The 12,651-nt window shown below is 42.6% G+C and overlaps 1 protein-coding gene across 3 annotated transcripts in view; it reads right to left on the bottom strand.

Moving 5' to 3' along the window:
* Nucleotides 1–110: 110 nt before the first annotated feature.
* The window catches only part of SHTN1 (shootin 1), a 66,731-nt gene continuing 54,190 nt past the window's right edge, over nt 111–12,651 (bottom strand). For 2 of the 3 annotated variants that reach the window (XM_075504474.1, XM_075504477.1), the window contains exons 15-17: nt 10,996–11,116; nt 8,772–8,955; nt 111–321 (exon numbers count right to left, since the gene is read on the bottom strand). In XM_075504474.1, the coding sequence (XP_075360589.1) occupies nt 111–321; nt 8,772–8,955; nt 10,996–11,116 (516 nt within the window). The remainder of the gene's footprint in view (nt 322–8,771; nt 8,956–10,995; nt 11,117–12,651) is intronic. The other variant, XM_075504476.1, reaches the window with a different exon arrangement.

The raw sequence follows: 12,651 nt of genomic DNA, 5'->3' as shown, positions 1-12,651 counted from the left end.
ATATTATTGGAAACGGTTTGGAGTACAGACCGTAGCCCCTAGTAACACACCTAAGCAATTTACATGTCCAGATAATGATTCCCAAAAGTTACAGCCTTTCAGAATAACAATTAACAGTTAGAACTGTCTGTTTCTTTTATTTTCTCAGCGTTAGTTTCTTTATGCAGCGGCTTGCTTTTTTCTTCTTTCACTTTGTTCTGATTCAGCGTGTTTTCAGACGTCTGATCCCTGCCGGTGGAAACAGGATCTAAAACTACAATGGATTCTGTCTCTTTTTCACTGCTAGAAGCTTTTCTCGTAAATTCTGTATGACTAGTTGATCTAAAGGAAAAAGAATAAATATATGAATACAGATAACAGTTCACATATTTAGGAGAAAGAATATAAATATACAGAAAAGCCTTTCTATTATTAGTAGCACATGTGACCGAGACAAGTCTACCTAATAAACAGATTTCTAGATTTACAGCTGTTACATACAGAGAGTAGTTCACAAAATGCAACAGTCACATTACCTCTCCTGAATCATTTGTCAAGCTAGCAATGGAAGATATCTAACAGGAAAAACAAACTTCTAAAGCACTGAAAAAATCCTTAGACTATGAAAGAATCAGTTTAAAGAATTTGTTTTCTCTCTGCTCATCCTGGAGCTGGGTTTAGGTTCCCCCATGTCCAACAGAGGAGTTGCACCCAAAGAAAATGCTACCAGTTCCTGTAGTCTGCAGGCTAACAGTCCTGCAGCCTGAAAGGAGAACATGGCTTCTTCTCCACACCTGCACCCCAGAGCAGCTTGCGCAGGGCTTTCACTGTCCTACACTCTACCGGATGACAGGGAGGTGGAGGCAGCGTAACCAGATTTTCCGCCGTGGCTCGGCACCAACAGGCTGCTAGAGGTCTCACTGGGAGCAAGTGCAGACGATTTCTGCACATTCACCTACTGGATTTGCTGAAATACAGAGGGCGTTACACCTACATTCTGTACCGCAGAAATGGGGTTACGCCTTGATTGCTTGCAGTGCAGGGATTCTTGCAGATAAAAGGCCCTCTGAGAGGGGAGAGAGGAAGGAAAGGTCAGAGACACCAGGGTTATTTGTCGAGGCTGGCATCATGCTATAAACACTAAAAGCACTTGTCTACATTCAAAAGCTTTGTACTAGTGTCGAAAACGTGCAGGCAAATCCTTAGATGAGCTAGAATGCACCAGCAGAGGAGGAGGCAAACACTGGGAAAGCAGGACCTGAACAAGTCACAGATCGGGGTGTTTCCTGTGCCATCTTAACGCTGCTGTATGGGCAGACAGGCAGCTGCCAAGCGTGGGCTTATCCTCCTCCACCGTGCTGTCCAGAGCCTGTTGGCCCCGTGCGCCTGAGGGTACGTAACCAGGCATGCTTAGAGAGGGCAGCCACACGCGGGTGCTCAGCCCATCTTTAGGCAGGGCCTTACAGAGTGGTATGAACCCAGGATGTATCCGCAGCGATACAGCCACAACCACCGAACCGGACAGGTGCAAAAATCCGTAGTGCAGGAAGGTCCTACGTGCACCAGTGGGTGCGTGGCTCCGCTCTCCCCGGAAGCCTAACTGTAGAGCTGCTGAATGCAACCGCATTTGCTGCTCCAGAACCTTTTTTTTTTTTCTTTTCTTTTTTTAATTTTTCATGCTTACTCATAAGGAACGGCCTTCCATACTGCTCAGATAACACCCTTGAAAGGAAAAAGTAGAATCAACTGGAAGCCAGAGAAAGAAATTCAGCTACTGGATCCATCTGCTATGAACTGCCCTTTATTGTGACAGTCTTTGTCCTAGAGAAAATGACAAAGAAAAAAGAGGTCACCCCACTCCACAATTAGAGCACGGGGCGGGGAATGCTCTGGCTCCCACCTGACGGGGAGAGAGTAAATGTACAGGTTAAAAACAAATAAATAATCACAGAAACAACAGTTGTTGCACTTTCCATTTCAGAAAGAATTTACTCAGCTTGCTACCGAAGCACTGGATATAGCGAATGAAATTCCATGTTCAAGCTTTAATTACAAGAATTGTCTCTAACATTAGAACTTCATATAAGTTAATTAATGCAGAAATTGGCGCTAATAGATGCAGTTTCAGACTCATTTGATTACCATCAGAAGCTAGTGATTTCATAAGGAAAATAATGCTTATTTTATGCAAAAGTTGCCAATCATTCCAGAAAATACAAGGTGGGGTATTTTGAATGTTACAGCAAATTAAACTTTTTAAAGCAGCGTAACCAGAAGAGGGTTATTTTAAAAAGTGCTACCTCTGAAAAGCTGATTGCCCAACACTATAAAAATGGTCAAAGCCATAAATGCCAAGTTCATTTTTATTTCACTTTGGAGGTAACTATCTTTCAAATCCCAACAGCTGGACTATTTAATACAATCTGGTGAATCAAAGTATAATTCTTCACTGGGCTCACAGTGGGGAGTCTGCATTAGTGTATGGCAGCATTCCAACAACTGATGCACAGCCAAACGCTCTGAAGTCTGTTTCATTTATAACAAAAATGGATAAAACGGCAATCATATTTACCACCTTCAAAGGACAGAAAAATGAAAGATGTCGATATAAAGTAGTTTAGTGGAGAAAACCAGTGATTAAATCAGCGTTTCAAGCATAAAAATAAGAATTACTATTCAGACTTCGCTGTACTAGCATTCCCTTCTTCAAATCCTTTACACTGTTGCAGCACCAGCCTGACAGTGCTGCTGTTACAGCTGAGGTATTGTTAAAAATTATTAACCCTATTTATCAGGTATTCATAGCTCATTTTCAATAGTTTGTCAAGAGCAGAATGCAGGCGTAATAAAGTTTCAGTGCAAGAATGAACATAATTTTGGTGCTCCCTTGCAAAAAACAGGTTTTGCTGCTGTTTAAATAAAAAACAAATAAAGCTGAGAAAAGCAATTAGTACAGATATAGTTGCCACAGTTTTGAACAATGACAAATTTATCCAGCCAAGGTATTTGCATTTAGCTCTATGCAAAGCTCTTCCTTCATTAAGATTGTTAATATTGTTATCAGTATTCTTGTTATTCGTCCAACTATATGTTTAAGCCAGAAATTGAGAATCTAGTTCTATTGTACTCATTCATACATAATTCGTCGTAAGTCTGCATATATTTTTATGACTACACACGTAAAATCTGTACTGTGAAATCCAGCCTTAGATGATAAATGCATTTTAGATTAATTTTATGGGATATGCAAAGTCCCATGCAGTACTGAGAAGGACTGCTTATAAGAGTATCAAAAGCAATATATTCCATTTATATACTTACAGAAGCTACAGAAGATGTAAAAATAAAGGGTTACGCCTGACGGGCCGTTGGTGAATTAGTACTGCTGTGCCCTTTGTAAATAATTTACAGTAAGAGTACAAAAGGACAAACTAAGGATTGGATTGTCAACTGTGACTTGGATTTTCTTTGTTTCCTCTGGTTAATATTATAACCTTGGTATTATTTAACCTTGCTCAGTGCTCTATTCATGAAATCACTGTAATGTGTTTCCATTAGAAAGCAGAATTTTATGTAAATATCATGGAAAATTTTACTGGATGAAGTCCCATCCAATTTCCTAACAATATGTAAAAGCAGAAGCTGAGGGAAACCATTCAAGGAAAACAGTGTAGGAAAATCCATGCTTTTTACAGCATATTTAGAAAATACTGGCAAAAACCTATTCCAGCAAAGACTGGTTTTGCAAGTACATAGTATAGGCATGGGAGACTCCATGTAGATACTCTGCCTGGAGCCTGAGCTGGTATGAATGAAGTTATTTCTGCTAGAGAAGCCAACACTTAACATGGTGTCAAATTAGTATACTTCATCTTGCAGTGAGCTCCCTAATCTAGGACGCTGAAATAGCTGTCATCTCTCTTCAAAGCAAAATTGCTTTCAAAACCAAAATAAAACTCCACCAGTGCTATTCCTTACTCCCCAAAAGATGAGTTTTGAAGCATTAAGCTGATTTGACAGTTGTTCACCACCAGTTGCTTCTTCATAACGCTTAAAATCCATGCCTGCACGTCAATCATAGCTTGCTATTTGCCTAACTACCACCCGCCCTGACCCCAGCATTCCCATTTTCCTACAAGATCCCCATAACTGAGGACAAACATCACTCGCGCAACAAAGTTCACACTCCAACCACTGCGTCCTTTCCAAACTACCATACTCGGAGGGTTTGCCAAATAACAGCAGCTCAGCTGTCCTGCCTCTGACCTGGACTACCCAGCCCATGGTGTCAGCCTGCACAGGAGTACAGGGGTCTCAGCTCGGCAGAGTGCCACCGTGGTCTGTCTGTTGTGTGCCAGGCCACAAGAGGTGAGTCAATTTTATCCTCAGTCAAAAACTCTTACTGAGAATAAAAGCCGTAGATGCGTTCATTAAATATTTCAGAATTTTTAACAAGGCAGGGGAATACAACGGACTGGACCAAAGGCTAATATTGAACAATAGTAAAAAATACACCAATTCCAAGTCTTGAAAGTCTTCGATGAACAAAAAATTCCATCACACTACAGTATTTGTCAAAAGGAAACTACAGGGAATGGAAACAGTTACTTGGTCACTGTAGTGAATTGGTCTGTTGGTTCCCTGCTCTGATAGTACCAGCACTAGACATGTGTGAAGAAAGTGCAAGAAACCTTCTCCATTTCAGGAATGCCCCTGCTAAATCTAGCTGAGTAGAAAGGTGGTCAACGTAGCAGCGAGCAGAAGGGAACTGCAGACACTCTCGAGCATGCTGGATCAAGCCATAGGAAATTGTTCCCATTTTTAGGTGCTTTTCTGAAAATGCTCAAAAAGATTGGCAAATTCATTTAAATGAAGAATCTTGGAGAGCTTCTACCTGCACTGAGAGAGCACACAAAAAGTACAGTCTAAGGAGAATGTGTGACAGTAGCTTTTAAAATAGTTAAAATTGAGGAGACCTCAAACTTCCAGAACATCCCACTGTTTTCTTCATTTGTTGTTCAAACTAAATTGCCCATGTTCAAGCTGCACTGGAAAACCTTTGCAGTTCTGTCTAGCTGAGGCTGAGCTGCTTCCCGCAGAGCTGGTAGATGATTCAAGGGTACTAAGATTACAGCCAGGAGAAGGAGGACAAATCCTTTAATTGTATAAAATCATCAGATTAAGACTAACCCTCTCTGTGGTTCACTCTGTTAGCGGAGAACTCTGCTGCCCAGAAAGAGAATGTTTACAAAGTGCTTGAAAAAAAAAAAATCCCCCAAAACCCAGGGGCAGAGCCAGACACACCTTTCCCTTCTGTGTCTGCACACCGCAGGGAGTCACGGGAACTCTCTTTGCTCCCAAGGGAACTAAATTGTCACCTATTCTCTTCTCAGCAATTGTCACAGAATTACACTCACGCTGGGTTAAACATTTGGGAAAAGATTTACAGAGGAAGTTACCTGAATACTGAGGTAAGGCCTCAATTTCTCTATAGGACACACATTATTGATGTCCTCCCCTCAGCACCACCTCAGCGAATCTTCACACATTCCAAATCATCTGCTTAACGGCTTCAGACCCTTCTTCCAACAACCTCCTGGACTGAAATAACACCTCACCTAGTGGTTCGAAACTCAGATTTTTCTTCTGAGTTAATTTCTCCGAGCTATCATCACTTAGCTTGATTACGGGGAAATTTCAGAATCAACCCGTATGTGTCAATGGTACAGGCCTTTTCCGCAACCCCCCCTCTGGCAACTCACACGAGTGGCCCAGCTGATTCAGCTGGAGGCCAGTGCTTTGGTAAGACTTAACCACAGGAGTAACGTGTGGAGTCCTACTTCAACCAAAGACTGAAATTCCTTACCCCGTGCGTATTTAGGTGAGATTGTCACTGACTTAGGAGTGGGGAGGATCCAGGATTTTACTCGATGAGCTGACTTCTGTCTACGTATTGTTCACAGATACATTTTCAAGGCTGGGTCTTTTTCAAAGACGTGACCTTCTTTCTCCATGAGAACGGGTGTGCACAACTGTTACTCAGTGCGAATAAAGAACGATGAATAGGGCTGTTCGCATTTAAATGTCTGTAAGTATTACCTCCTCCTTCACATTACAAACCTTAGTAAATGGATGGTGCAGCAAAGAGAAATATCTCATGCGTGGCTATCCCTAAGGTTTTCTGTAGGAAGCTGTACATTAAAATCTAGGTGACGAAAAAAGAATAAACACTGCACTGCAAGGGACACCTGGTAATTATGAGACATGCAATCAAGCCTCTACTGTGCTATAAAAGGTTTGCTTGGCTGCTGCAAACAGCTGAAGCAGGTCACACCTTTGTCAGATTTCAAGGAATTGCAAATGATGAGACAGCTGCATCCTTTTACCTCAGGTATGAATAAGGAGAAGAGCCACCACAATAAATCTTTTGTATGCCTTTGTCATTTAGGGTATCCGGTCAAAGCAGCGTACTGTTTGTTTAGTTAACACGGTCTACTTCAGGAAATAGCGTGGTGCAACAGGAGCAGACGTGTAGAGGTAAACAGCCTGTGCTTCAGACCAGTGTCCTCATAACACACGTTGCAGGGGGGTTATTCACTGAACTAGCTCTCGTGTGGCCAGCAGGCCCGCCGTTAAAGGCTGGATCATGTCTTCTGGTTTAGTTTCACTCATCCAATGAATCCAGGGATCCAGTTTATGCACTAAGACCACTCCAGGATACAAATCAAAGCATAGCAAACGGGGACAATAGGGAGACCTGCTTCAGAAGTGCTCTGCTCATCCAAACTAAACTGCTAGTATAGATGTATCCAGGGAAGCCCTGAAAACTGCCTCATTACAGAGCCAAGTTGTCAGACATGTTAGACAAACGAACTTCCTTCTGCTGTCTGCTTCAAATGAGCCCTGTTTTAAAACAGCGCTTACACACCGTGGAGTCTGGAGGCTGCTCCTACCAACCTTTGCTGCAAACAGGACCCAGGAGAAAAAAGAAAAGTAATTGCACTTCAACATGGTTCTAGGTTATTTCTGCTCCTCCCTGCCAGCCCACTGGCTGAAGAGTATGAGAGCCCCAGCACTTCTCTCTCGCTGGAAAACCATCCTCAACGATGAGCCTTTCCAATTAGGCAGGTTTACACCAGTGACTCGGCGCAAAGAAGCCCTGCGGCACTAAGGAATCTGGCCCACCACATTTGTTTTAATGCTTTAAACAGATAAAATAAAGTGAAATGTGTCTTTTAGGATGTCACTGAATAGGCAAGCTGAGAAATAAATTGAGCTTCACATATGCTTTTATAACACATAACAACTGCGACTGTCAACACAAGATCCTTTTCACTGTCAATTCACCACGCATTCTGCGAGACCTTGGGCCTGCAATTATTTCATTTCCTTTCTTGTAAATGCAATTTCCACTTAGTTTGGTGGAATAAAGGTAGACAAAAGGTGATAGGAGTTGCTGTATTTTCTGATTAAGGTTATCTGTTCAAAATTGGAGAAATCCACAAACTACAAACACGGTATTTTTCAGGAACAACCTCACCTTTCTGTCAGGGTAGCAGGTCAAGAAAATGCAACGGCATTATTCATGTCAAATTAACTGTTGAACAAATCTTCATCTTTCTGATTAAATTAAAATGAAGATTATCTTTCTTCTAAGGATACTTAAATAAAAGGGGAAAATACATATGACTGGAAAAGGCATTCTGCTTTTAAAACTCGGTGCGAATTAAATAAAACTGTAGAGCACAAAGGGAAATTGGGCTCTTTATCCATTCAAAAATAAATGATAAAAGTACCTGCAGGAGAGTGAAGTAAATATCAGTTCATAAAAATAGATGCGAACTGAATTTCCAGCTCATTTGTCGTGACTTACTCCTTTGAACCAAGCAATGGAGACTTGCTAGAATCGGTACTGGTGGTATTTTTTAACTGATAGAGCAGGAAATCAGAGGTTTAATTAGCCATGATTACAATATTCTGCCGATCTGATTTCTCGCATCTATTTCCTTTTCTTGAAGTGACAAACTGACAAGCAACCTGGCAAGGGAATTGAAGCAAGTGCACAGCCTAATTTCAAAAGGAGCTTGGTATTGTTGTAAAACAAACCAATCCTCCACGGGATCTGTCTGAAATAAATATTTCTGAAGCAGGTTTAACTCTTTGATGCTTAACTGGCATGTTGGGTCTTCAATCTGTTATGACAAAAGATTCTTCTGCCCATCTGTGCAAATGCAGCACTAACTGTTTTTTTTGTTGGGGTATTTTTTTTGTTGTTGGAAGAATCTTAATCTTGAGATTTTAAGTTAATTCAGAATTTTTACCAACAAACATTTAAGAGTAATAGTCAGGACTTGTTTTGGTCCAACTGAAACTGCCCTGCACACCTGCATACAGACCAATATGACTTACATGATTCTATTTTTTTAAATATTGTGCTAGAACTACCTTTTTTTTAAATCAAGAGTTAACTATATAACTGTCATCCCTCTTCAGGATATGGAAAAAAACCTCAACCTTGCTATACCTCAAAAACTCTTGAGTTCTTTTTTTTGGCAGAGAAGATAAAATTTTTTTGAAGAATGTTTACAGATTTTAAAGGAAAAGAACTTTATAGCAGAGAATTCAATTTCTACCTCTACGTGAGACTGCAAATTATTTGAGGAGTCGGTGGTAAACAGCTGCAGACTGTACATTTATCCTGTTAACCAAAATTGATATTAAATCACTTTCAAAATGCACCAGCTAAACAGATCTGGTACTAAAATATATCTAAAAATCCATATTCTACTTACTGTAATGTAGGCTTGGAGCCCGCAACACCCTTAAGCTGGTCAGAGATAGGACCTGAGTCGGGTACTTTGGAAGTGAATTCTGTCTCCAGGTCTTTCTTGTTCAACGCTGTTTGTGCGGCAGTGGCTCCCGAACCTAGCACAGGCAGAGATTTTGATTCTGATGTGGCCAAGATTCCAGTGGGACCTAAAACCCAAAGAAAGTTTAATGCTTCTGTTGTCTGGATTGACTGGTCTAGAAACAACACATACACACAGCAGAATTCAAGCTAACTGCAGAAATCAAAATGGAATTTTAACGAACAGCGTCTAGTGCATGGAGAGTATCAAAACACTGTATTTGCAGTTTCTGCTGTCCCCGCCAAGATTAACCCTTTCTTGTACCACTTGCAGGGCTTGCTATATTGACACAGGCGTGCACTCAACCCCCTTGCCTTCTGGGATGGTAAGTCCTGCTGCCCACACAGCACTACCAAGTCACAACTTGCCAGTGCTCTCCCAGCCTGAAGTGCATCTGGAGTGAGAGCCAGCGCAATGACAAAAAAGCCTGTTCTTATACTAAAAGTAGTCAGTGAACTGCCTATCTACAAAGTCCAAGCTAAAACCATACAGTGACATTAAAACCAGCCACATCTGCATCGACTATGGCATGGACTTACACTTGTACAGGCTGTGTTTCTAACCAGGCAGAACATCAACAGTTTCTTATTGATGATGATAGTAAAGCACAGCTTAAAAACTGCAGACCCTTGCTCTGCACAAGAGGTTAATTCAAAACATTAGTCCTAAACCCTCATTTCTCTGGTTACCATTACTTTCAAGACTATTTTCACAGTAGGCTCAGACTATTAAGTCCAGTAACAATGTCTGAGCCCCAGGCAGGACAGAGGTACCTATGTATATGTATTGGGCTTGCATGGCAAGGCTTTAGTAGGGGGGGCTACAGGGGTGGCTTCTGTGAGAAGCCCAACAGAGCCAATGCCAGCCAGCTCCAAGACGGACCCACCGCTGGCCAAGGCCGAGCCCACAGCGACGGTGGTAGAGCCTCTGGGATAACTTATTTAAGAAGGGGAAAAAGGAAACTGCGCAATTGCAGCCGGAGAGAGGAGTGAGAATATGTGAGAAGAGCAACTCTGCAGACACCAAGGTCAGTGAAGAAGGAGGGCAGGAGGTGCTCCAGGCACCAGAGCAGAGATTCCCTTGCAGCCCATGGTGAAGACCATGGTGAGGCAGGCTGTCCCCCTCCAGCCCATGGAGGTCCACGGTGGAGCAGATATCCACCTGCAGCCCGTGGAAGACCCCATGCTGGAGCAGGTGGATGTGCCCAAAGGAGGCTGTGACCCCATGGGAAGTCCGCACTGGAGCAGGCTCCTGGCAGGACCTGTGGCCCCATGGAGAGAGGAGCCCAGGCTGCAGCAGGTTTCCTGGCAGGACTTGTGACCCCGTGGGGAACCCACGCTGGAGCAGTCTGTTCCTGAAGGATTGCAGCCCGTGGAAGGGACCCACGCTGGAGCAGTTGGTGAAGAACTGCAGCCTGTGGGAAGGACTCACGTTGGAGAAGTTCGTGGAGGACTGCCTCCCGTGGGAGGGACCCCACGCTGGAGCAGAGGAAGAGTGTGAGGAGTCCTCCCCTGAGGAGGAAGGAGCGGCAGAGACAACGTGTGATGAACTGACCACAACCCCCCTTCCCCATCCCTCTGCACTGCTGGGGGGGGAGGAGGTAGAGAATTTGGGAGTAAAGTTAAGTCTGGGAAGGGGGAAGGTGTTTTAAGATTTTGTTTTTATTTTCTCATGACCCTACTCTGATTTGATTGGTAATAAATTAAATTAATTTTCCCAAAGTCGAGTCTGTTTTGCCCGTGATGGTAATTGGTGAGTGATCTCTCCCTGTCCTTATCTCGACCCACGAGCCTTTCATTATATTTTCTCTCCCCTGTCCAGCTGAGGAGGGCAGTGACAGAGCAGCTCTGGTGGGCACCTGGTGTCCAGCCAGGGTCAACCCACCACAGTACATGTGGCTGTGTGTGCAGAAAATCCTGACAGAGGCATCTCTTGGAGAAAATGGGGATGAAAAGCGACAGGTAAGATGGCGAAGTGAGTCACTGTAGAAGTAAGCAGGGTTCTCCATAATGGCTGAAATGGCAATGGTCTGGAAGAGAAAGTAAAGCTTCAAGAGTCACTTAATGCAGGGAGAGGAAGAGGAGTACAAAGAAGTCCAGCCACTTACTGCCACTGTCCTGGTCAGTGGTCACTTTCCGGCGTCGCAGAACTCGTTCCAGCTCTGTTTCACTGCTGTCCGTTTCAAGCGACTTTAAGCTTCGGGAACTAGTGGATTTGTTCAATGTTTCCTACAGCAAAAAACAGGCATGAAAAGCTCTCTGAGGATATATTATGCCTTGCCAAATATCCCATATGCACAATGCGAGAACCTTTTAAATGGCAGAAAAGCAACTGCAGTTCTAGAGCAGTGCGCGAAGCTCTCTCTTTAGTACAACAGAGAGCACCTGGGGCTTGGCTCACCACTCCTCCCCTTACTTGGATTTCCTGATGTAGGGATTAACCATACTTACCTACACCTTAGAGGGCTGGTATCAGGCTTAAGAGAGATGCTCTGGATCACTAATGAACAAACTCTGATGTTTGCAGGGAACTGCCAACTTCCTCCATCTTAATATTTAAAGGACCTTAAAAAACTGCTAGAGCGTTATCATGCCCATAATTAACCTCTATTAGCAAAAAGCCAAGGATCCATATTTTACTGCTCCAGCATATTTTATATTTTAGCATGGTCCTGTGTTGCTGCACCCTGGTGTGCACACATATCTGCAGAAGTCAGTATGTACTAGCTGCAACTGCAGCATGTTATTATAACCTATGATCTAGCTGCTCTGGCATAAACCTGAGCCTATGTCCACATACTTCATGGTTTCTCTTCCGCACAAGATTAGACCTCAAGTTGAAATGTTTTTTATACATACAAAATAGAAATCCATGCTATTACTGCCTTATGCCAAGGTTAGTATTTTGTGTCAGCTAAGCTGCAAATCCAGCAGCACTTTCTTATGGAAATAAAAAAAGGCTTTGATCAAAGCCTGAAACCTCCCCAAATTGCCCACATTTTAACATGCACATAGCACATACTACATGCGTTTCCCAACTGACAAGGGTCAGCTACTAGATCAGCACCCACTTGACTGTAAAATTTCCCCAAAATGTTTATAATGCAACTGAAAATTTGGGACCCATGTGCTATTTCATTCTCCCTCTGAGTCTTGCCATCTTTAGGAATCCCCAGGAATCCCATTTATCCAGGCTTCCAAAACTTCTCATATAGCATCTATCCAGAGCATAAATAACATATTCTTAACATCTTTTGTTGACAAGCACATAACTTCTGAGCAGAAACAGCAAATGACAAAAAGAAATGGCATCACAAGTTGCAAAAGCTATACTACTTTCAGCTACTAATTCTTCACCCCCGCCCAAAAGTTAAAATATTTTCTTTGGCAACTATTTGAAATTTAACTGAGCAGGTACATTATTAATGAATAGCACGCTCCAGATCTGTACAAACATACACGTACAAAAGCAACTTGTGCAACGGAGTCACTCAAACTCTGCAATTTACGGAACATAAATGTGTTTTGTTGGTAACAATTATATGGAGGTCTACATGAAATGCATAATTAGCATAGTAACAACAAATGTTTACTCCATCACATCCCACCCCCATGTTTGTTGTCTGACTGTGCATAATGATTGGTCTCAAGAATAGACTGGAATTGGATTTTACATAGTTTGTCTTATACTGCAAATATCCTGAAGGGCTCAAAAGCAACAAGCTAGACGCAGAAGTACAGTGACTGCAGGTTTCTTTCTGCTC

This window comes from Mycteria americana, chromosome 6 (genome assembly GCF_035582795.1).
Source record: "Mycteria americana isolate JAX WOST 10 ecotype Jacksonville Zoo and Gardens chromosome 6, USCA_MyAme_1.0, whole genome shotgun sequence".
In the NCBI taxonomy this organism is placed as follows: domain Eukaryota; kingdom Metazoa; phylum Chordata; class Aves; order Ciconiiformes; family Ciconiidae; genus Mycteria; species Mycteria americana.
This window is presented reverse-complemented; position numbering and strand designations above follow the sequence as displayed.